The sequence below is a fragment of the Synchiropus splendidus genome, chromosome 4, assembly GCF_027744825.2.
Source record: "Synchiropus splendidus isolate RoL2022-P1 chromosome 4, RoL_Sspl_1.0, whole genome shotgun sequence".
Taxonomy (NCBI): Eukaryota; Metazoa; Chordata; class Actinopteri; order Syngnathiformes; family Callionymidae; genus Synchiropus; species Synchiropus splendidus.
Window position 1 is genome coordinate 17701636 of NC_071337.1, and position 26515 is coordinate 17728150.

Here is a 26515-nt window from a genome sequence, read left to right on the forward strand (position 1 = left end):
TTGTATTCATTTTTACTCCCAGATTCATCTTGACTTCACCTGTCAGCAGCGTGCTGATATTATTTTAGTCATGTGACCTCATAACGGCTCATGTGACTCCAAGCGGATGAGGTGGTGGTGGTGGTGGGGGGGCTCTCACCACTGTGCTTTTACAAGGCGATTAGATAGTCGGGAAGGTGGTACCTAGTGATACTCTACTGAGGGAAGTGTTAACACCCACTAATAGACACACATTTTTATGTAGCTAAAGCAGGCGGCCATGTTTCATTTTGATATGATATCGTAAAGCCACCCCCGCTAGTCAAGGACAAAGACGAAAAGGACACAGCTTGACTTCTGACAATATTCAGTTAAATGCAAACACATTTCGATTGCATTTTTTTTCAATTCAATGTTTTACATTTTCATTTCTAGCTCTTGCCCGAATCCAGCTTTATTTTAGGGACCTGAGTGGTTGTCTGCATATATGGAGTGCAGGCCATCCTTGGCCATTGCATACTGATCTCGCTGTATCTCACCGGCAGAGGGTAGATGAGTTTGCAGGACAGGAGAAAAGGGGGGCACAATGGCAATAGGTTTAAAAACTGCAGATTTAAGTCATGGTTTCACCAGAGAGCGCACAGTGTACCAGGATCTCAGGCCTAGGTCTGACCGCACAACATCTGCCCCATTTTGATGGCCAGGGTCGGCAACACTGGATGTGGTGTTGGTACTCCTTCTTCAAGTCGCTCATCTCCAACACATGAATCATGATACGTACATCTATACATCATGATACGTACATCTATATCCATACATACATCCAAAAAAAATAAATACTCAACATATCAGTCACACAAGAAGCACCTCGATAAAGATTGACGGGCCCCATAAATCCAGGCACCTCTAGACCCCTGGCCCTCATATAATAATGGAATAAACGGTGGAAATGGTGATCGCTGACAAGCTCGACGCTCTCGATTCCCTTCGTCCCGACCATCACTGCTACCGTCATTGCTCTCATTTAGCCGTGCATCCATCCGGCAGAGCGCACGCAGCTGCATCGCCATTATGGATGGTTTGGGCGCAGCACACAAAAACCAGACACATACATTATTAAATGAACCCGTGTTCCGACGGAATTGCTAAGCCGACCAATAAAGGTAAATTAGGGAAGGAAAAAAAAAAACGCAGCGCAGAAAGGAACCGGAAAATTGTGCGGCATTAATGAACAACATCATTTCTGAAAATGGCGAGGAAACGAGGAGTTGCACCTCTCAGCCTGAGACGCGGAGAGATGGTACACAACATCGACTACCTAATTAGGCTTTTTATCATTTCAGTCACAATACAGTGGCTCCTGCGTTCGCCGGCCTGTGTTCCCACGCAGCTGTTGCCGCGTTAATGAGGGAGATAAAGAATAATCACAGCCATGTTATATTTACATCCAGAGGACGCTACATTACCTCCCACTGCAGCATAACATACATGCACACATGTTGCAACCCCCGTCATGTCATGGTTAACAACGCCTCAATATGTCATCCTTTTTTGTTTTTTTTTTGCCCCACAAACATATTGTATAAACATAAAGTGTGAGGTTAAACTTCCTTCAGAAAACATTTCATAAAAGCTGTAACTGTAAAAGCACGACAAAACATGATTTATCTTGAAGTACTTTTCAATCATCCTACTTGTGATGCAGTTTGTGCCTTTTCAGATGACTCATTACACTCTTTATATTTATGAAAAATACAATGAAAAAATAAAAATGGTTCAACAAATTAAAATAAATAAGCATTAATGGGTCTTAAAAATAAAAAGTGAAACATAATAATATTTCTTGCTGAATGTGCATTCATTTTTGCTTCAAAATGTTTTATTATTATTATTATTATTATTGTTGTTGTCATTATTATTATATATTAATAGTAGTAGTATTATTAATAATAACACAGTAGTAAGAGTTGTCGTTGTTGTCGTATTTGTATTATTAATCATACTGCATGCAGCCCCTCGAAAACCTCGCCCCCACTACTTCCTCCCTCACCCTCGCCCAGCCAACTCACGGCCCTCCACCAACCGACACCTGGAATATATCAAAGTCGGGAGTGAACCCGACATATTTCAGAACCTCACCAGCATCTGGGTGGGAAACCCTGGCTCCAAGGTTGTCACGGCAATTTCACAAATCCCGGGAATCACTGAAGGACAAGTCGTCTCTTGACATATTGCGCCTCGGCACCAGCGACTGAGGGGGAAGCTCAATAAGACTGTGGCATTTTCATAAGTCCTTGATAAGGTCGGCCATGTTTGTCGGTGGCAAACTGATTAATCCAGAGGTGATTTCAAGGGAATTAAGTGCTACACAAACACGGCGGCAGGGTCTCTCCCGTAAACAAACATTGGTTATTGCCTCGCAGATTACCCGTGTTGTCCTCTCCACCGGTTCAGTTATTACTTGAGATCTTTTTGCAGGGAGTTTTGACAGCAGCCAGTTGGCTTCAATCCTCAATTCATTCTTTTTGTGACGCCAACTCGAAATATAATACACTTTTTTCTAAAATGCCTCTCTCTTGTCGATTTTAGATCATTTATTCCAGAACAGCCATCGATCTTCATAAAGGAACATGAAGGAAAAAGCAAATAAATGATGGTAAATACAAGTAATGCATACTGTACATGTTTACAAAGAGCTGGCATCTAAAAAAATATATATATATATATGTTTTTCGAAGTCAAATAAGTGTACGTGAAAATGATCTCACACAATGTGTTTCTGCGGCTATGAGTATATTTTTTTTACTAAGTGTGATTCTTTATTCAGATGGCTAACACCATTAAAATGACGAATAAAAGTAGTTTGGTAGATACACACTACTACTGACATTTGATGTGAAAAGACTAAAGATTAAAAGAATAAGTACATAAAAAAGTTGGTGAATGTAAAAAAGGGGCTTCATCATAACATTTATTACTTACATTTAAAAAGATTAAACATGCATAAAAGAGCAGCTCCAAGATTGTTAAAGACGTTGCTAGGTGTAAAAAAAAAAGGTGTTAAAACTACATAACTGCATCACTTTCTGAAAACCATTTCGCCCACCAATCCATCACAAACATGGAGGTCAGCGTCCTCCTTCTCTCTCCACCGGATTAATTATCATAAAACAGAGAGCACGACGAACAACAATGCAGCATCCATAACGCGTGGCGCTATCAACACCTCAGAACCCGCCAACACCTGGACCCACTTCATCACCGCGAGCGTCCAGATTTATGAAGGCAGAGAGGAAGGGTGCGCGGATAACGCGCCTTCATTAAGCGGCTAGCCTGGCTGCGTTACCGCGCCTGTGCGCTACATTATCTGGCATATTAAATATTTACACTCAACACATCAATATGGAAATGGTCTCATGCTCATATACCTCGTACACGGTGCATCTCTGATCCTCTCCGACTATTTCAGGGAGCTAAGTCGAGTTTTGAGATGCATATACTGTACAGTAAGGATCAAGGATGGTAATACCTCAATGATTCAAGAAATGTATATGCAACGTGCATGACATCAGTAAGTGAAGGGAGATGTTAAAGCTGAGAAAGTGTGTATGAGGAAGAGAACCACACATCAGCTGTGATATATATATATATATATATATATATATATATATTTATATATATATATAGAGAGAGAGACGTAGATAGATTACTGAACAGTGAAGTATGAAATTTGATGTGTTCAGTATGAAATATCTAATTAAATTATTCCTTTTCTGTTTGTTTGTTTTTAATCATAGCAATTGTTTATTCTTATTTTTGCTACATTGTCTCTGCTCTGGTCTGATGTGTGGGCAATAGTTTAAGATTCAGTTTCACAAAGCAGCGGCAGCAGCAGAATTAAGACACAATCCCCGCTGCACCGAAAGTGCCACCTGATTACATTTTAGGTAAATGAAATGTCCGTCACAGCAGAAGAATAAAAACCTCGGGAGCAGATTATTACAAAGAAAGCAATAACTGCAGATATTAAAAGTTACTGCCTCATAATAAAAAGTCAAGATTTAACAGTTGTGATTTAATTTTCAAAACATCTCCTGGAAGAGTGGAGTGGATTTTTTTCTCCCCTCTTTCATTGTCTATGTAACATTAATTAATGGTGAATGCTTTAACCGTTTCACGTTCTGTTCGTCACGTAACCAGAGAGTGTTCTTCTACGAGTGAGGTGGATTATTTCAGTACTTGTATTGCACAAAGACATTTATTTATTGGACCAACATTTCTACACATTTTCCGCTTTACGCTTTTTCACCAAAGGCTTTGTATTTTTGTATTTCTTCATGCTGCAAGGGATAAGACATTTTCATTCGAAAAACAAAAAAATAAATAAAAATGACAGGCTTTTTTCAACTGCCATTACCACTTGGCAATTCAGTACTCGCCAATAATTAATAATAGTATAGCGGTTGCGGTTGTGAATTTCGATGAGTGTAATTTGGGGACTCACAGGCATTGGTACTCGTACTCATGGAATGGCTGCCAATACCACAAAACCGATAACACTTCACGGCAGCGTGTAGTTTTGAAAGTCAATTTATGGCAATTTTGTAAAATTTGTGTTTGTACTGCAGTGAAACTTGTGACTATCACTTAAGCACTAGAAAAACACGCTGAGGATATATGTTCAAATAACAATATATAAAGAATAATTTAAAAAAAAACGACAAAAAAAACTCAAAGTAACTATGTGTAATGGCGTAAAAGTACTTGTACACTAGAGCCTAATTTAATTTAATAATTAAATAAAATCAGGCACTACTGACTGAAAATTTAGGGTGTTGTGCTGAAAAAAACAGGATGTCCAAAATTTTAAGTTTATTCAGTTCAGAGCGTCCCCAGAAAACCCAGACACGCCTCCACCTCAAAGTCTGACACTGATATTGCGAATCACTCAACACTACATGACCGAAAAAAAACAAACAAACAAACAAACAAAAAAATATATATACTGTATATATACTGTTTATACATTATACAGTATATATATATATATATATATATGCATGTGGCTAAAGTGCTAGGGAGAACCCTGCCTACTTGAAGACATAGTCACCAATTAAGTTCTGAGTCCATACAAACACAGGGAGTACCTGGAGTACTCAAGTGAGAAATAAAATATCTCCAGTGCATCGTGTGTGCGGATCACCTCAGGTGAAGGTGAAGGTGTCCATAAGACATTCCACCAACATGAGGCAGCAGGTGTACTTTGCCTACCATAGAGGGTCCAGCTTTTCAACCTCGCTGTAGTAGAAGAGAGAAAATATATTTCTAGATCACAAATTACAAATGCAGGGAGAAGATCTAAAAAAATGATGTTACTTTGACTTCATCATCCACATTCCTACTGTATTGTTTTGTCAATTTTGCTACAAACAACTTTAATAGCACATCCCCAGTAAATGGTTTTCTCAAGGCCGTAATGCTGACGGATGAGTCCATATATCCCCGAGTTTCTGGAAAAATACGCCATTTGGATGCAATTACGCTTTTAAACAAATGATTTACGGCGCTGCGGCTAGATGAAAACAAAGATTTTAGCAAATCAAAGCTGTCGGGCAAATGATATAGCCATGGATCACGCCAAAATACTGTTGATGCATCACAATCGCGCTAAACAACAGACATTTGCACAATAAGTGCCCTTTTGTCTGATGCGTCTGAAAAAGAAAAAAAGAAAAAGCAGTCTAGGGAGGGTAGCATGTGACAGTTTTACACCAACAAACTATGATTCAGAATGTAAAGGTTCTAAAACCAGAACATCCAAGGAGACACAACACAGGCACATCCTGTCCTGAAGCTTGACAAGGCCAAAGCAGCGCAATGATCCATCTTTGGTCAGTGTCCGGAGGGAGCAACAACTGTTGCAGGTGTGCAAACCTTTCTGGGTCCATTCCAAATGTCTTGTATTGGTACCAGTTTGATGACACAGATATATAGGTGCTCCGTCTGCTTTTCCAGAAGTGTTTGGCACATCGTCACTCAGTAGGAAACAGAGGAAAGGGATCATTACCTGATGTTAGATTCATATTCTGCACCCCAGACAAGATCGGTCCACAAGAAATGGGAGAAGTTTTCCTTTAAAACTAAAAGAGAACTCCTCACCCAACAAATGGAGTTACATAACCACAAACTGAATTCCTCGCTGTAAGGCAGACAGCAAAGCCTAAGGAGCCTGTAATGAAGAAGCCCAGTGTCATTGTGAAAATGATTTCTACTTTCTTTAAAAGATGACAAGCCACATTTCTGAATCTGCAGACGACCAGAGAAGCACAACGTATGTTTGGAGAAAATGCTGTATCATATTTGTACCACAATAAACAGCATCAAAACATGAGTCACCTCAAGTTCCCATCACTAGCGCCACCTGTTATGTTGCTGGCAACATACCAGTGCTGTGCTTGTCATTTTTCAACACAATGACCACAGCTCAGTGCCATGCATTAAAATATTTAAGTTTTTACGCAATTATAACAATGGTTCTTTCTTCAAGAACATTAGTTCATTTTAAGCAGTCATCTCTGACCAGTGTCAGTTGTACCTCATATGAAATTTGACCTGTATTTATTTTACTTTTTGAACCAATATGGAGTGATAGTTATAGTGTCACTGCAGGACATTCAAATTATAAGCTTATATTATAGTTGGGAACATGTCTAGAACTTAGGGAGGGAAAACATGAATATTTTCCTGCATATGTTTCCAGTAGATTTTGCTAAGCCTATTTATTGTACTGTGTAGTGTAAGCCACCTGAACAGGCTTTTGTTGGTGAAACAAGGGTTTTACTCTCAGTCTCTCTTGTGTCTGTGACATGTTCCTTGGTCACTGCGTAGATTTCACGTCATGTCTTCAGAATGTCTATTATGTATTTGCAATTGTGGATTGAATTCATGAATGTTGCCAGGTTCAGTAACGGTGATCTTCCCTAGGTTGGAGTGCATGACACGTGACATCTCATGGTGACATCCGATAGTTGATTTAGGTTTTTACATGAGTTAGCAACTGAGTTTGGCCACATTGCAACCACTTCAAGTCAGCAACGTCTGCCGTCTGCCTCTGTGTCCCAGTCTCTGTACCATACATCCTGGCAGCTCTCACCACTGCCCTACAAAGTAGCTGATACGTTTGAAAGACAAGACCTAATTCAGCCTTTGGGGCTGTGAAGCGGTGAGCGTAGGCTCAAGAGTCATTTGCTCACTGAGTCTTTCTTCACCTTCATCTTTCATAAGTAATGAATCATCCACAACTGTCACATCACTTCTGGCTTCTGCCTCAGCCAACGCCTCAATTACAGGATCATAACAAAAGAAGACAAAACAGACAAGGACTCCCCGACGACCCATCGCCGCCACCATCCACAGCTACAACCACTCTCAACGAGTCCCAGGAGGCGCCCTGTTCTCTACATTCTGTCATTCTATCTCTCACTTTCCTACTTAATGGTCTGTCACTCGACGTCCTAGTATGAACCGTCGCCTTTTGGAAGTCAAGCAGAAGCAAACAGAGAGACGCGGCGGAAGAAGGTCACACATCCAGCTAGATGGAGAAATATTTTCGAGAGGTGGAGTAGAGGGCAAGATAGGCGAAGTGCACTAAGCCAACGGCTTCTGTATATAGCAGATGAGCAAGTGCATGAAAACAAAACACCCCGGAAGCAAGTGGCAAAGCCGTGGATTGACCAGAGGAGCAAGAGATGAGCGACTGCATGGAGGACGGCACGGCGGAGGGTAGAAGGATAAAAGTCAAATTACAACAGAGAGCAGACCTCAAGGACTCAAGTAGATTAAAACTGATTGAAATCCTATTTGAGGTGTTTGGGGTCGTTTATGTCAACTCTCACTCACTTTCTCCACTTCAATATCCCCCACAGTTCGCCTGAATAAATAATAGCCTGGCACTGGCAGTAGGCGGTGGTGTCGCAATAAAATGAAGCTCTGGGAGTTTGTAATAATGTCTGCAATAAAGGCAGCGCAACAGTCAGTGTGTAAAGGAGCATTCCCACTGAATGCTCTTCCAGCAACCATTTTCCATTGGTTGGGATGGAAAGCAATTCTAAGGTAATTGAGCTATTGGAATGGTGCTCATGGGAACAACATGTACGTACAGTCAGATAATTACTACCACACTGACAAACTCTTAGTGTTGTTAGTGTTGCAGTTGAGGTTGAACCTGGCGGTCAGTCTGAGCAACTCATGTCTGTTACAAAGTCAAGAGGTTTATGTCCATTTGAAATCATCACTCATGAGTCATGGCGAGTCACTCTGGCGTCAGGGACAAAATAAGTGTTGTAAAGTTCAGGTCAGGTTACAGTCAGGCTGTCAAAGAAATTGATACTTTTCCATTGATATCTAATGCCGGATCAGGATACAATACTAACTTACCATGGTTTCAAAACAGGCTTTTAGCTAGAGGGCGCCTTGGCCGTCCGGCGGATGTGAAAAAATGGACGCCCTCCAACACTCAAAACCGGATGCCCTGTTTCCTCAGCAGGAAATGTATTATTAGTGCCTGTACAATGCCCAACTCATAGTGTCATCTCACTGGTTTACATTAAATTGTGTTTCCGTCCAGTAAATCGGAACCAAATTTGCGCATTCACAAACTTTGCAACCGTATTTTGGCCATCGTGGTCGGCATATTTGTTTACTGCCGTAATCTCGCGCTTATCCACATCTCACGAGTCGCGACACTCTCGGCATGGAAGCGCGTTGCTATTGATGGGATGTCTGACACTGATGAGAGGAGGAAACTGCGGGTGCAAGTGCCAACTTTAAACAATTGCTAGTAAGAGAGTAGTAAGTTTCTTCGGATCCTTGTTTATTTGTTGTTTATCAAGTTATTTTGGTACCAATAGATTTTGCAAAGCAAGTGGTTAGTTGTCGTTGCCATGGTGTGTTGGGAGGGGGTGGGGTTAGAGGCGGGGTTATGGGTTGGGGGTGGGGTGTTGCACGCCCTGCTTCAAAACTACCGGTACTGTGAGGTTGCATAATACTGTTGGCTGTTTTGCAAAACATGAAAAAAATGGACCCCTCCTGTATTCACAGCAGGATTCCCTCAATGTTCGATTATAAGTGCCTGTATAATGCCTTACTCGTAGTGTCATCACATTATTTTCCATGAAAAAAGTGTTATTTTTGCAGAATATGATAAAGAATTTGTCGATTCTCAGCTCTTTTGCAGCCGGAGCAGGGCCATCGCGGTCGCCATATTTGTTTACCGGCGTAATCTCATGATTATCTTGCGAGTCGCCACGCTTGCGACGTGGAAGCACACTGTTATTGATGGGATGTTTGGCTTTGGACGCTCTGTTTCAAAGTCCTCGCCAAAAGTCTGAGCGCAATTGTTTTCTGATATATTATATGGTAATTCAACAACACACCTATGTGAGGACGAAAACACCAACAACAGGCTTTTAGCTAGGATTTTGAAACAGGGTTCGTTCAGCGTTCAAGCCCCGATACACCAGGTCATCGACTGACAAGAAAAGTTGCTTTGTAAAAAAAGAAACTGCAAACTATTTGCAGGAAAACAAACATCTGAGTCAACTATTGTCAGTAGCTGCTCCCACAGCACTTTCAGATGGAGGGGTCTCCATGGCAGGGATGGGCTTGGCATCCTCTTCTGAATGCAGGAGGGCGTCCACTTTTTCATGTTTTGCAGTTTAGGGCGTACTCAGGACGCACCCAGATGATAGGGTGCCGCACCCCCATGTGGCAACATCCAAATGTAAACAGTGGGATGACCGTTCTGGTGTCGCTGCCAGCAGACATTTTCCTCCAGTCAACAGCGGTTTAGCTGAACACATTTCTTTTTATAAATATTTGGGGATTACTAATTGGTAAAAGGGTCAGAAAAGGCACAGATAACGTGATGTGAACCAGTATTGGATCAGATAACAGTCATTTCAAATTCAATAAAGCATTAAACCTGTTTTTGACAGCTGAATTCACCCAGTCCAGATAGCAGATTATGCAACAACTTTCAAAAATAAAGATGCCCTCATAAAGCTGAGGACTGTGCAACTGTGATACGTTTCGCATTAACATCGACAAAATTCACTTCCTGTCACTTCCATCTAAAAAAAGGACCAATGAAGACGTGGCAGCGAGAGAATTCTGACAATATACTGTCACTATTCCGTGAAAATAAGCCCATCTGGTGAAGAGGGATTTAGAGACGCCCCCTGCAGCGACTTTATTAAAATGAATCAACTGAAAATTGGTTTCTCACAAAGACCGGTCTGTGATCCACTTTTACACCTCATTGTAGGTTTATCCACCTTAAGCTGCTGCTTCGAGAACCAGAACCGCCCAGAGACTAATGACAAGATTACACTCTTCAGTTTGCAAGAGGTTCACCTTCGTTGCCTTGTTTACCGTAATTCTCAGAAGAGGGAGGGAAGGAGAAAAAAAAAAAGATCATCTCTTACCATCCACGCAGGCGGGTCTGGCTCTTGTGGTTCCAGCGATCTGGCCCTTCTTACAGGCGCAGCGGGCCGTCTGCCTCGCAATGGTTCGTCGTGGTTGGCTGCTGTCCCGGTCCAGCGTCACAATCTCACATGTCCCCGCTGCCAACTGGCCTGGAGGTGACACAGAACCAGCAGGTGAGATAGAAGCACTGTGATTAAATTTGTATTTTTCCAGCAAGTTAGATGTTAAAATAATCGGCGGCGGCGGCGGCGAGGGCACAGTTGGCAGGAGCCGGTGTTAATAATGTCAAGTTTAAGGGAGTGTAATTCTCCTAATGGTTCGAGACGCGACAGGGAAATCATTACTGTCTTGCGTGAAGCCGGAAATCACTCAGCTACAATGAGAAGTCTGACTGAGCCTCCAATAGATGGTAAGCAAATTAAACATGCACATATTAGTTGTATTAACACCACCAGTTGGCTGCTACATGCCAGTAGGATGCACTTACACACATTACAAAAATAATGTGACTTTTAACAAATTTTGGAAGCAATTCTCTATATATATATATATATATATATATATATATATATATAATATTTGTCTGTCAAAACATTTGACTTTATGCGCCATAGAAACTCACAGTGCAGTACAGAGCATTTTCAATATGAAAACAACCACCATTAGCCATTAAAAAATATTTTTTTTAAATCAATGTCTATCCCTTATACCATAAATGTTGTTATGGGAGGGTGGGTAAAGAGTCCCCGGAGGCAACAAGCATGAGAGAACATCAGATTTTCGTCAGAAAGGACTAAGTGCTTCAAACTGGAGTCAAACCTGTGACCTTCCTGTTGTGAGGCTCCACTAAGCACAATTGTACCATGGTGCCTTCACTGCTCACTCAGATGATCTTCACAGCAGATGCCCGATAAAGATATGAAGAGACTCCTCCTGTTATCTATTATAATTGTCTTATGTTGTGGTCAGACCTCCGCCTGCTCTCCTGGAGGTGGACTTGTCTAACAATGCTGCAGACAATAACACATCCGGTTATTTGGATTCACTTCTGCGTCAAAGCAGGAAGCAAAAACAGCGTCCTTTGTCTGGTGAATAACCAAGGTCACAAATAGAAGGTGTACATGTGAAGCAGACTCACGAGTACATACTCCTGCATGAAACACATATTTCAATACTTTTCTAAATTACAAGTCAATGTTTTCTCAATACATTTAGGGGTTGTATATATATATATATATATATATATATATATATATATATATATATATATATATATATATATATATATATATATATATAATTACTCATCCCTTCTTTTAAGCAGGAACAAAATGGTTTCATTTCTTTATTCTGGAGGCCTTTTAAGAATATCAACTCATGGTACAGGGGAAGAAAGTTGTCATTTTCATCTACAAAAAGACAGCAAATCCTTTTTGCCATTAAAGGCCATGCTCTATCAGCCCACCTCCTTAACACTAATGTAGCCATTAGCTATAAAAGCTGAATACCGATGACCTTTGTAATTGCCGTCACCCCCGGCCCTTCATCTTAAACACACTTCTCCCCCTGTGTGTTCAATCAGGTGACCTTTGCCTTTGTAGCAGGGGCCCTGGCTGCTCACAAATTAACCTTTGTCTGTGCGTGAGGGGCCCCGAGGAGGCGCTAACACCGGAGAGGCTTATCACCGGCTAATTGTGATCGGCAAGAAGACGGAAGCTGTGATTAAACCTGGACTGGCGTCGAAGGGACACTGGTGGCTGGCTTAATGAACTGAGCGGTGGGGGGGTCACACTCGGGGTAATGGGGAACTTTCAGGACTCATCACCTGTGGAGGACAGATGTGAGGACCCATTCCATCAGCAGAACGGTGTCTGGACGGTATTTTAGGGCAAAACTCAAACCCACAGTTCATCCCCTATTTAGACAGTATTTGTTTTCAGAACTTTTTTTTTTTAACAGTGATCAACATTGCTATGATAAGAGTGAAACAGATTACACAAATATATAAATGTAAATATACGATACACATATACGACAACAGCCAGCAGATGTCTATTTTTTTTTTTTTTATTCAATGTCTGGCACCGCAGCACCTAGCAGCCTGGCAACGCGTACGACCGTTATGGCAGCCAGTCGGTATCGCATACAACAGTTACGGCAGCACAGTATCCCAGCATCTCACTCTTACACACCGAAATGGGTATTTGAATATATATATATATATATACATACTGAATTCAACAAGTTTAGAGAGTGTTGAGTTTTTCATATATTTTTACAGTAACAGACAATGTCTACCGGTATCTAGTGATACTGAATGGTTCTATGAAATGGTAATGACACACTGTGTGCTGACTATAGTACAGTATATCCAGTCACTGCTGCTATCTACAATGTAACATCGGCAGCGCAGCATTGGTCCCGTCACTCTCAATAATAACCTCCGTTATGGTGACCTTAAATGGTTCCCATGATGCATTGCAGTCCAGTCAACCAATCACAGTGGTTGATAGCTACAATATGGTTCCGCCTCTATAGACGGTCAGCTGAGCAGAGCAGCACTCTGAATAGAAGTGGCAAGAAGAAGAAGACGGAATACATGTGGACGAATACGGCGCATTTTAGCATTTCAATGTCAACAAAAGACCCGTAACTTCAGTGTTCTGATGTGATGTTGCTCAACATTAGCAGCATGAAGCTCCCTTTCCTGCAAAATTCTGTATTATAGTGATCAACAGCTGTGATGGGTTGACTGGATTCAGGTATTCAGAATTCTGGTATTTCGATCTCTGTTGTCATTTCAGGCACAGTGAAACCAAGCACAGAGAGAACCTGAAACATGCCAACAAGCCAACCTCCAAACCAACCCTGTTTCAGAAATTGATCATGATCATAGGCATTATAGACACCAAAGACCTCAGCATTTTAATGTTGCAAAGTTTTCTTCAACCAAAAGAATTGACATGCACGAACAAGCTAATGAATCATCAGCATATCAACTGAAAGAAATAGAAAACAGACCATGGAACAAACCAACTGCATTACAACTCTGAACAGACAGAAAAAAACATTGAAACAAGATAAACACAATACACATCACTTCACTGCTCTGTATCTGGTTGTCAAAAAAGGAAACAAGTTGTCCTATGAACCCACACTTTTTCTTTTCTTTTTTTTCTAATTCTATACAAAAACACATGCCTGTTCTATTTCACATGGTGTCCCAATAGATTGTTTGATAACAATGAGAAATCGTAATGTATTTTCATCACCAGGGATGATACGCACCATTTGTTCGGCAGTCATGACAGTCAGTAAAAAAAAAATAATAATAATAATTCAAAAAAGGGAAAAAGACAAAATGCCTGACTTGTAAATAACTACATAAATCAATAAAAGATAAATAAACAAAGGACTGCACATAGTGTTCTCAGAAAAACAAAACTCAATATTGAAGATGAATTATAGACAGCAGTAGTAATTACAGTTTATTATAGTAATTTATAAAATAGTCATTATTTCCATCCGAAGTGTACGTGCTACCATACAAAAGTTACAGATGAAATAAGTCTGCTAGGCAACGCTAATATCAAGGGGAACTTCAATGAATGTGGTAAACATTAATTACCATGTGCAAAACCTTTGATATGGCTCAATGGAGAAAGACAGGCCACTCAACTCAAAAACAGGTGTGTCTACATATATATATATATATATATATATATATATATATATATGTGTTGGTATTATGTGAGGCTGCACATCCCAAGAATCCAAGACTAAGTTGCAGCAGTCAAAAGGGGGCGGCTGCTTCAAGCATGGAAACGAAAGGCATAACACAAAACCACTGTGAAACCAACAGAGATACGACTTATGATGATTAAAACAGTGTCCCTATTTAACAAAAGGCTTGTTTGGGGCACCACTATAAAGGACAAATGGCACCACAAGTAGTGTTCCTTAAATAACCTTTAAATTATTGAGACACTGCCACCGCGGTGTTTTGATATTAATTATATCTCTTTCAAAAATGTTATCCAATATTTTGCAGTTCTTTGTTTGAGGAAAACAAATTCCAAATCTATGGATGTGATAACTGCAAAATCTGTACTTCTCCTTTTAAAATAATGACAAGTGGGCAGGAAACAATAAGTTAAGCTCCTATTAAGATGTTCCCGCATGGTGGTTCAGCGAGGCGTATAGATGACAACAATGTTAATTCATCTCTCCCCTCAGCCGAATGGGAGAAGACCACAGTTGATGAAACACATCCCTTTAATGAGCTCCATCAAGTCAAAAAGGAGAACAACGGCGCTGCGACTACAAATCTGCCACATTCTTTTGAGCCCGTTGACTTCACACGTTGTACGTCGGTGCCGCAGCGATCTGCGCGATTACATAAGACCACCAAACACTCTGTTCAGGCTTTCAACAGCAGAGAGCCATGACAAAGAGAGGAGCGGAGGAAAGAAGAAGAGTGAGAGGGTGGAGGAGGAGGAAAAGATGGGGGGGTGGGTGAGCCGAGTTTATATGACAAGTCATTATCTGCCATCACCCGGAGAAGACAAGGGAGACGAGAGGGAGGAGGAAGTTAAATGAGAGGATATAAAGAAGAGACGGATTTGAGCAATGCAGGATGTGGATTAGAATTTGTTGCCATGGTTTTTTTTAACAAGTGAGAAAAGTATACTTTTCTGGCTTTTCTTATCAACTGAAAGTTCATTTGAGTATCAGTGGTGATGATGTCACAGGGGCCCGACAACAAAGAAACAGCAAATAAACCTCATCCGGCTGAAAAAATGAGGCCACTGTAAAACATAAACAATACGAGAAAGAAGTAATAAGTAAGAAGTCCCATCTCCCTAGAAACCTCATCTGGCACTTTTGAACGGAGGTGTTCCCAGGTCAGCCAAGATCACCCACCTGACAAACAAATCACTACTGAAACTTATGGACACATCAACAGGTGCTGCTTTCAAACCAGCAAATACACCAAACCCTTTAAGAGACAACCAGCAAAAGATGGACTCAAGCCAGTTCCTAAACTGACAAAAGAGCCAACAAAGCAGCCTTTAGTCAACAGCAACTAACAGACAAGCTGGAGCCACCAAACCACCTGGAGAACAACAATGAACACAAGCAAGCAGCCAACGTACGAACGGAATGCAAATACTTCCAAAAACAACTTCCACAAAAGAGACTTTTTTCATTCATTTTCTTCCAATTATTCCTTTTTATAGGTCTGTGGAGAGCTGGAGTTGCCCCAATGTGTTTTGGGCAAGTGGTGGCACCCCATACAAGTATCCAGTCCATCACAGAACACATGTGCAATAAACAGACAGACAGTCGTTCAGATCAGGGTGACAATGAAGGAATTGTTGTTTTATGTATGTTTGATGTCGGATTGAAATGTATTGATTCATTCATTCATTTCCACAGGCACTCGACCTTTGTATGTTTTCGTAACGTGGGAGGAAACTGGAGCGCACAAAGGAAACCCATGCAGCTGCAGCAAAGCCAATGCAGTAGTAGTTGAGATGCTATCTGCTGTTTCAAGGCCTCTGCCGAGGGCCCCATGTATCTAGCAGTGGCCATGTTCTCCGCCACATTCCTCTGATTGTCTCCAAAACCCCCAAACTGGGTTATTTTTAGCAAAACTTTGCTGCAGTGCTGCTATGATTTATCATCGTCCTTATCAGCTGCAGTTGTTGAGTAGTTGTCAGCTCGGCGGCCAAACGGCTGATTAAAATGTATGTGCGACCACCCGGGAGCCCGGCAGGCGTTGGAGGGAGATGGATTCATTTGGCAGGAGCCGCGGCTTCATGCTACGTCACGTTATTGACGTACTATGCCGCTTTATTATTTCAGCCCAGAAGGATGCAGACGCGTGTCCAAAACACTTTTGACAAACGTCCAAGAAAAAGCACTGCATCACCTACATTTCACCTCCTGACCCTCATGGTCATCAGGAATGATTGGCAAATATAATAATAAAGCTTGTTTTGATACATATTTTTGGTCATTTTCACATTCTCACATATTATATTTACCCTTCCTGTCTTCTAACCATATTTTTCTCCCGTTTACCTTATTCTGTTCCTTCCTTGGTTTTCTTGCATCCTCCAGTTCCATGCTAAACCCTTGTTCTTGGTACGTCCCCTCTTTCCCTTATTCCTGCGCATCTTTCTTCCTTTCAATTACTGCATAAATTATCTACGTGCTTTAATCCTTAATACCCTCCCTGCCTTTTGCAGAAACGACTTCCTCTTCTATCTCTTTTCTCGTCTAACCACCCTTTCTTTGTACTTCTTCCTGGCCATTTCCCCCCTCTATTTTAGCTTCATTTTTTCCCTCCCTTTGTCTGTCTTCTTTTTCACCCAGTTCTTCTTTCCATTTCACACTTGTGTTTCATCCCCTGCTTTTCTCTTGTTCATCCTGTTTCCTTCCTTGTTCTAAGGGTGCTTTCACACTAGGGGGTCTCGAGATGAAGCTCTTTCATCTCAGAAGTTCAAGATGTGAACACAAGCCAGTCGGGTTTTGGCCGCGGACCTGATCCCCGCTGGGGACCTGCACTTTGTCTCGTGAAACTCTCAGCAGGTGGCTCAGCGGGTGGTGAGCGTCACACCTCTGGCGCTAGATGCCGGAAACTACGTGTTCAGCGCGACTGCACACAAATCTGATAAATGCCGGGCAGTAAAGGGTCTGAACGCTGTCTGGGCAGACAACATGGTTCAAAAACAACTTCTCAAATTCAATTAAAAAAAAAAATCTTGTATGTTTAATGCCATAATATTTTTATTTCCAAGTCCTCTTTCTGTCTTTTTTCTTTTGTTCATTCTTTCTTTTCCATTGCTCAGTTACATTTCCCCAAAATGTTTCAAGCCCAACAATCCAGATACCTATTTGAATGTATATTTGCTGTTAAAAGGCAGGAAGAACTGATCAAATACCACAGGTAATAACTCCACTCTGGTGCAGGAATGTCTCTGAGTCCGTCTTCGGCAGAGTTCTATGTTCTCAATTGCCGAAGGTGTCTCACACTAGACTTGCTCCTGAGCGTCCCAACGCAGGAGAATGTGGAAGATAAAAAAGGTGAGGGATCACACACCACTGGAAACGGATCCCTGGCTGGACAGAATTAAACTTCTCTATAACTGCCCCACACTCACTGGACATTCATTTTCCCCCATCGCGCTGATCGATAGCCCCAAAACTCATCATGATGCCTTCAAATTATTAATAACCTGCATGGTGGCGCCATGACTCAGAGAAAGTTCGGAGGGCGACTCAGCAGGAGACCTCCAATCTGGAGCCGAGCGAGGCGACCTACTCTGTCATTTATCCTGGCTGGTTTCACGCTCTTTTAGCTCCGCGAAGAGTGATTTCTGTTTCCAGCTCCGACGAGCAGCTGGACATGACAAACAGAACAACACAAACCAAAGCTTGTTGAGAGCAGAGGAAATCAGGAGAAGTGCTGCTCTTACACAGATGTAACCGCACCACTGAAGTCATGTTCTCCATCCAAAAGGTTTCTTTTAAGAAAGCATTGTTCCTGGTACTGAGGGTGTTTCACTGGGCACAGAATACTAGTGAAAGGATCATGAATATTACAGCATCAGCATTAACCGGTAACCTACATATCCTTTTACTGACTTGGCAACTGCTGTTGAGTCCTCTTGCTCTTGGCAACCCATCCTCACCACCATGGTGTAAAATACTAACGCTGGGAAAGTGGACTTTTGCGTCCTATATATATATACATGTACATGTACATATACACTGGAGTGGATGGAGTACAATCATAGTAGCGTTCTTGTCTGGAGGGAGCGCGAAGAGCATTGCGCGCAGGGAGATGTTCAAAGCTGTCTTCACTGACTTGCACTGGATGTCAGCTGCTAACTAGAACATGAATGAAAAAAGGAAAAGGTCACTGTGACTGAAACGCATGGTAGTTTGATGGGCTTCACATAGCAATTGACACAATGATGAATGGAGCACAATCCTGTGGCTTACCTAACCCCAACCTTCACCATTATTTTTTTTTTTCTTTCACATGACGCACTGCCCACGGGGCCAGGATATGCGTCAACATGTAACTTGGACGGCAGCTTTCATGCGGCTTCAGCAAACAATGCAAAAGTCCGCTTTCCCACTCTCAAGATATTATGTCATGGGAGTGAGGATGTATTACTGCAGGTCAAATTGACCATGGAGTTTATTTTAGACGATGAGGTCCTTGTCCACTAGGGGGTTCTCTTGTGCATACAGCGCACTATTGACTAGATGACAAGTTGAGTGTCCAAACTTGACAGTTCATTTCTCTACTTCTCTGCCTAGTTATGATATGCAGTAGTCGGATACAGGCATAGGCACTTGAATGCTCTCGACTGGCACCAACTGGTGAATCATGTTGAGCTCTCCTTTGTTCATCTTCAAAGAATATGTTGCAAAATGCACACATCCAGTCGATACACCCAGGCTTGCTTCAACATTTGCTCCAGATTATAATACATCTGATTGTTCATAAGAGAGCGAGGGCCTATTGTTTTCCTCTGTGACCTTGTGTAAAGCGTACGAGAACAGCACCTTCCCAGGAGACACCCGCTCCCCCCCTCACGCCGCCATTTGATAATAATGAAGTCGGCTTAATAACACGGCGTTGGCGAGAAACAATGAGCGATCATCAATTAAAAGAGCGAGAGAAAAGGAAAACAAATGACCTCTGTGACCCTCGATAACATAGGAGCGCTTGTGCGACCGCGCACACAAGCTGCAATTAAGCACATTTTCCGTCTTTCCCTGGAGGATTCGTCACAGCAGGGCGACGGGAGAAGGTGAGATCTTAAATGCTGCCATGATTCTACTGACTTCAGAGCTTCTAGCACCCGACCATTACAAGGAGGAATGAACACACCAGCGCTTGTCTTAATCTTTAAGTACTTTTGTACACACAGGCAAGAAATTATGCTCACAACTCCTTTCTATTCTGAAATATATCACTTTTACTACCACTACTAGTGTAAAAAAATAAGAATTCTACAACACACTGACCAATCAAATTCCATGACCACAGTTAGCTTGTGTCTTGTTAAGATAGCAGCAGCTTTTCCAGGATTAATGACTCAAAGAAATGGCACACAACAATCATGTATTTGTGGTTGGCTCCTCAGTTCTCAGCAGGGGGCGGTCAGCAGTGCTCTGATGTCCAGCAGGAAGCACCATCTCTCATGTTGCAAACATGAATTTATGTTGCTGCAGTCGAGAAGTCACAGACTCTCTCTCAGCTGGAGGCCGGATCCGCAGCCAGCCTCTTAAAAAATGCAACGCCGGCTCTCGGCCAGCGTCTGAAGAGCGACCTGATTGGTCACCGCTCATCTCGTATTCCTCGCCATGGCTGGCAGAGAAGCAGACGAGCGGATGAAACAGAACAATTCTGGGTTTTTCTCTTCATCTTCCCTTGGATCAATTTCTTCATTGTCGACTCGCAGAAGCAATTCCGGGGCAAACTTTTCTCTCCTGGCTCTCGGATGTAAACACAATGACTTCAGGTATTTAATTATTGCACGTGGAGGCCAAAGGGGAATTGAAGTGAAGTAGGTTTTTGGAGAATTCTCATCAGCGCCAGCACAATAGCTGGATATTCAGGGCCTTTATTTAAAAGGCTGCGTGGAACTAGGAATTCAAACACGCCTCCTTGGGAAATAAATGAGCAATTAGAAGGGAAAATAACAGAGGAGTTTTTGAAACCTCAGACCTAGTAAACAAACTAAAACGAAATTCAGAAAGTAGAACCAAAGAAGAACAGAGAGGGACTTTTCAGTTGGCCTAAAATTGTTCTTCACTCAGTTGGTTAGACTCACTAGGATGTGTAGGATTCAGCTTTAACGTAAGGAACTCACAATTCTTGTCTAGAAACTCAATGAATAAATGACTCAGCTTATGGCCAGTGTTGCTTACTCTCAAAAAGTAACTTAGTTACTTGACCGATTACTTGAATTTAAAAGTAACTAAGTTAGATTACAAGTTACTTGTCAAGTTACATGTGGCAGCCGACTACAGCTCTCATTGCCTAAACAATATCTTTTATGTCAATTTTGAGGTTGGCGTTCTTGGGGGTCCAATGTTTTTCCATGTTTGGGGTCATTTTTTAGCACAATCTCAGTTGTATGAATGTACACTCAATGTTTTGCTTTGACTCACTTTAACCCATTGGAGCGAAAACCACACACAAAAAGCAACAAGTATGAAAACAAAACAAAGTGCCATTTATATCATAAAATGTAGGGAATGCCCCATTATTTTTTTTGTTATTTTACTTTTTTGCTTTTTTTAAACTAAGAGGCAGATGTTTATTAAGTCTCCGTGTGTCACGTCTCCTGTTGTCCACCTGGAGGCAGTAGTTGCACTTAAGAGGCTGCTGTTATTTACTGCCGTGTAGCCTGCACCTTGATACATGAGCTGCCCGTGTGTTGAAAACATGGCTGGCCTGTCCCGCACATGACGTCATGCCCAAAGCTGCAGTTGTAGAAAGCGAATGGTAATATTTCACTTCCCGACAATGGCAACGATAGTCACTCACGGTAGATAAGTAACTTATATATAATATAACAGTATAATGCGTTACTAAGTAACGCGTTACGGGAATCACTGCTTATGGTTGCATGATTTGGGCGAACTAACAATTCAAATTACTATGACTCATTTAAACAAGGAATACTCACCTGTTTGGTCCAGTAAAGCAGTTCCAGACCAAACTCCAGCACACCTCAAAGACCTACTGAAATATGTCCGGCTACATGTTTAATAACTTAAAAGTACTGTACGACAATAGGATGGAAGTCCAACAAGCAAAAGTAAAAGTGGCTCACTGGTTCCTTAAGTTGGACCCTGTTGCGATTGAGTGGAATGTAGTGAATCCATTCATGGGGAATTTTGTTGAGCAAATCAAAACACTGGGACACATGCAAAAGATCGAGCCACTTCCTGTCTGAGTTGGAGTCACCGGTACGCTGCTCAAATGTGTCTGAATCATCATCCTTCATCATCAGCAGTTCATCCTTCACAGATAACACCTGGCAGTAAACATGAATACTAACAGAGTCAGACAGCGGATGTGAAATCGATGGGAGTTTTGAATAATATGAGAATATAATGGAATAAAAACAGAGAGGCATAAAAGCAATAAAACCTCACACTCTCACTCACACACACACACACACACACACACACACATATGCGATATGAGACTGTTCATTGCCATGAAGCCTTCCACAGCCTCTCACCTGAAACCTAACCATCCAAAACAAATGGCTGACCTTAACCAGGACTCTTAACCAAACTTAAAGTCAATTATAATGAACTAGTTATGTTGAAGTTATCATCCTCAGATTGAAGCAAGGACTGGCACACGAAGCGAAATGTCCTCACAAGTAGGTGTGTTTCCAAGAATAAGTTCCCCGCACGTACTGGTTTACAAGCAGCGCCACACTCACACGTATGTAGTGCCATCAGCATGCAGGCTGAGCTGCTACAGTGCAGCAGTGATTGAATACAGAGGCTGCGGGCCGCAGCACACTCTTTAATCTCCCTTCCCCATTTAAGCTTGGCCTCTGCACTGATGATTTGCCCCACTCGTCCACCCAGGGCACAAAGACCCCCGCACATATTCAGTGGACGACCCGGTCCTCAAAGGGTGTCGTACCCATATCTCTGTGATTCCCTAAAAGTGAAGATCATAATACAATGTCTACGTCTAAGAATGAACAGACGGAAGGAGAAGAAGGGTCCAGATAGAATTCCAGACATGACAATTGAAAGGATGATGATGAATACCAAACTGCCGCTTGGTATCTAGGGAATTGTTCCTTTTCACTCATCAGTTTAATAGGTGGTCATTAACACACACCAAGCCAGCACAGCGTTTTCCAATCCTGTCGCAAAGCAGACACCAGCTACAATGGTCCAAAGACCAAGGACACTGCACCACACTCCACTAGCAAACAACAGCTTAACCTGAGGCGCGGGAAATTGGCGCAGATATCACAAGCACAACATGGTCCAACTCAGGTGTTCAGTCAAATGCAAGACAAAGGGAAATAGCAGGGAAAATGAACGAAGACACAAAAGCATCTAAAACTAGATCAACATCAACATTCCGATTCTGATTCATTAGTTTAAGATAATAATAATAAAAATGCACATCACAGTTTTCCACAGATGTTGTTTTGCCTGTGTATTTATTACGCACGGTTAAAAAAAATGTATTCGAGTCATGAAATCAGATCTTCATGCAATCAATCCCAGTGCTTTAGTGGTGCTTTCCTAAAATGTTTAACCCTAAAAATAAAAATGAAAATGTAAAATTTCTAATAACTAGATTTCAATTTCAAATGTATGTTAAGTTGAAAAAAAAAAGGCTCCAAAAAATACAAACATTATCGTTTGGCAAAGTAATAAATGGAACGACTCAAGAAAGGCTATGGAAATAACAACAAAATGTTATTTAAAAGTGGGGGAGAGGAAATACTGTTGATAAATTGCAGATATAACTGAAAATTAGCATAAGAAAAAGATCTGTTATTGATACAAACATATACACTTATGAGATAACATGGATGAATTCATTATTCACTAAAGGCCATTACACAAAATAAATATACAAAAATTCTAGCAATAGAATGGAAACATGTTTTAAGCCTTTGTCGTTATTCTATAAATCTCACTTTTATTTTGTAAAAGAAAAAAAAAACAATGTAAACCCATCAATTATGTCGTGGCATAACTCGACATTTGTACGGTTGTTATATGGTGTCGAAAGAAACTTTTAATTCTACGTCTTGCAATGATCTGCTAGAAGCACTTTTTCGTCCGGCTACATTTAAATCTGTTTCCCTCTAATTGTCACTTCGATGTGCGCCGCGTGTGCTCAGTGACCCAAACCAGCCGAGGAGGAGGATAACACTTCTCCACTGTTTAATTATTCAATGGCCGAGAGTCAATGTATGAAGAGGCAGACCCTCACTAGCCTGCAAAACAGCCACAGCCGAGACACAGGGGTCTCTTTAATTTACTCCTCGCTCACATCACTGTGAGAGTTAGAAGAACGGATGGAGAGGACAGTGTTGTAACAAGTTCATTGAGAAATACTCTAAACAGCCAAATGGGGTCTTGAGAGTGACCCGGCTGAATTTGCAGACCGACAACTGGCATTCGCAGGGTGTTGGCACGGACACCAGACGAAGAAATCCCTGGTGATGGACGGAATGCGAAGTTCAACTCGGAGAGCTGGCAGCCACACTGGCGTAAAAGTTAATATTGTTGCGTATGAAGGAGGGGGTGGTGGTAAGCACAAGAGGTGATAAAAGCAAAGCAACTGGAAGCATCAGAACCAGCACTTGTGCTGATGGCTTCAAGGATCTGGCTGTTTGCCTCAGAAAGCCAAGAGGATACATAAACTCTCACTATATCCATCTAATATTTTCTTGCCTGGCAAAGCCTGACCTCTACTGAGGCGCCATTTCTGCATTGAAAACTGAGTTATGCACACAAAAGAGGGTCTGAATGCCGTCTCCTGTATTTGCTTTAAAGGATGCACCGATGACTGCAAGACTGCAGACGCGCCACACACCATTGTTTGTGACAAAAGAACAAACAAAAAAGCAACATCAATTCATAAACCATCAGATCATAAGATTTACATTTACAGCCATTAGCCCACAGTAGCGCTCCAATCCTGGCTGGCATGTTCTCCTCAAGTCTTTCAGTCCGTTAGGGTTGATCTTGTCGCATTATTCTCAAATTACAGCTTTAAGACTTCCAAAGTCCCCCGGTTTACACTTGAAAGCAGACCTTCCGATGATCCAGCACAGATTTCCGATGGGCTCAAGTCCAGGGACTGAGCCGAGGCAGACGCCTGACCTGGTTCTGCTGGCCCTTGGATTGCTGCTTGGATCATATACCTTACTGGTACTTTAAGTTCTGACAGTTTCTTGTAAATGTTAAGGCTAAGGAATGTGTAATATAACGCGGCGGCACTATTGACAATATCTGAAATTACGACACAAAACAGCACAAACAGCTCTGGCATTGTATGTCTGATATACTCACAACAGTCATGAGACTACGGTGCCATTTGTCGGATAGTGTGATGTCAAAAATGCCTAAAAGAGAACAAAGCATCTCTTACAAGAGATTAGTCAAGTACTCCAAAATTCCTGTGAAGTCACCTGATCTCTCTTTATTTTTCATTCTGCCCAAGCTGACTGACAAATATAAAACCGTGCTGGTAAACCATCTGTAGATGGTGCCTTCCTCCACTCTCTAGCAACCGCCGCGTCAGCCGTCATCCAAGTTTCAAGCTTTGTTCCACTGCAAATGTATTCAAAACCACTCGAAAGGTTATCCAAATTAGATGGCCTTTTCTGACAACCCAAACGTCAATCTGCGGTTCAAAATATCAGGAACAGGCTCTGCTGCCTTTGCATATTTGAACCTGACCAACACTGGTACTTCGCCGTGGGTCGCTAATTGGCGAGAACGGCACAGTCTCTCGTGACCCCTGCCTGCTTAAAAAGAAAACAGAATACATTTTACGATGAAATCCAGAAAGATGAAAGTATCAACGAGGCTGCTTTCCCACTTAATGGATGAATTTAAATAAGGCACCCTGGGTTCACACTCAAATAGATGTCAGAAATCGATCAACACTGTGTGCGCTTTTTCTTTGACAATCAGTCCATTTTTTTGACATCGCAATATATATGTCTGTGGCGAGAAAAGTAGAAAAGCCGAGCAGTGTCACTTGAGGATTGACGTCATATTGCTGCAATTTGGTTAAACCAGGATTTTAGCTTGAGGGGCCTCTGGGGGTCCTGTGGAGGCCCAACACAAAAAAAAATAGGGAAATTGGATGCCCTTTTAATACTACGGGATGCTCTACATTTCTGCCTGTATGGTGCCAATATCATAGTGCCATCTTACTGAGCTCAATGAAAACAGTGTTTCTGCCCGAGAATTACTGTATGTGATTGAAAATTAACATTGGAATTCACAGATTCTAATGCCTCTGTGGACTTGCGGCTTTGCCATTTGTCCTTGCGCTTATCCACATTTTGATTGGCCAATGCAGCATGGAAGAGTGCTGTGATTGGTCAAATGTCTGATGCTGTTGATGGGAAGGAAATGACAGTTAAGTTCAGAACTTTAGAGATTGTTTAAGTAAGTAACTGAAAGCAGCATATTGGCCTTTTGAAAGCAGTCGTCAGTCGTCAGTCGTCCATCCCAAATTTGAGACGCCCTGTCTCAGATGCTACGCAAAAATGTTCGAAAATCGCGAGCAAGCCAAAAAAAGTTCTGTTGCCCAGACGATATCTATGGGGAGGTATGTAGCTTGGGCTGACGGACACCCTCACAGCCCTCCACATCCCTCACCAAAGTACTAAAAGGACAGTATAGCTTCTCATTACTCCTTATGGTAAAACGTGCGTTGAGTTCCTGCACATCAGGTTATTAGGGTCCATTCAGAACCAATTTTGCACATCAACTGTGCAAGGAAGTCTACTGCAGAATAACAAGGCCACAGATTGCGAAACACTGACAAGACTCTCATCATAAAACTCGCCCAATAACATCAAGACAACACCGAATTTGAATAACTAGTGCAGAAGTTTGAGGTGTCAGGAGAGAAACGCGGGCTCAAACTATCACACGCCCACTTCTGTTCTGAGCGGCTCTGGTTTCATTCTCAAGAACAAAAAGATTTTTTTTTTTTCTCATGGTCGCAACCAAAGTGTTGACAGCTGACTGAATGACAATGAGACGGATCATGAAACTCCCCTCTGATCATGATCCATCTCTGGCTTTTACTGACTCAGGCATGTTTGGGCTTTCCATAAATCCATACATCAGCTGAGGCTATACACAAGTGTCATCTCTTCAATGTTCCATGTGTGGTGTATGTATCGTGTCCGATGACAGCGGTACTGTGTAGTCCTGTCAAGGAACAGCGACGAGCTGTCGGATGCAATCACTCCGTCTGCGCCGTCTAAATATG

At 41.9% G+C, this 26515-nt stretch overlaps 1 protein-coding gene across 3 annotated transcripts in view; it reads right to left on the reverse strand.

Annotated features, from left to right (window-relative positions):
* The window catches only part of LOC128758186 (chemokine-like protein TAFA-5), a 129096-nt gene that overhangs the window by 37065 nt on the left and 65516 nt on the right, over positions 1–26515 (reverse strand). For all 3 annotated transcript variants that reach the window (XR_008414454.1, XM_053864085.1, XM_053864084.1), the window contains exon 2: positions 10464–10613. Coding sequence is in view for 2 of the 3 variants with exons in the window: in XM_053864085.1 (XP_053720060.1) it covers positions 10464–10613 (150 nt within the window). In the remaining variant the exon portion in view is untranslated. The remainder of the gene's footprint in view (positions 1–10463; positions 10614–26515) is intronic.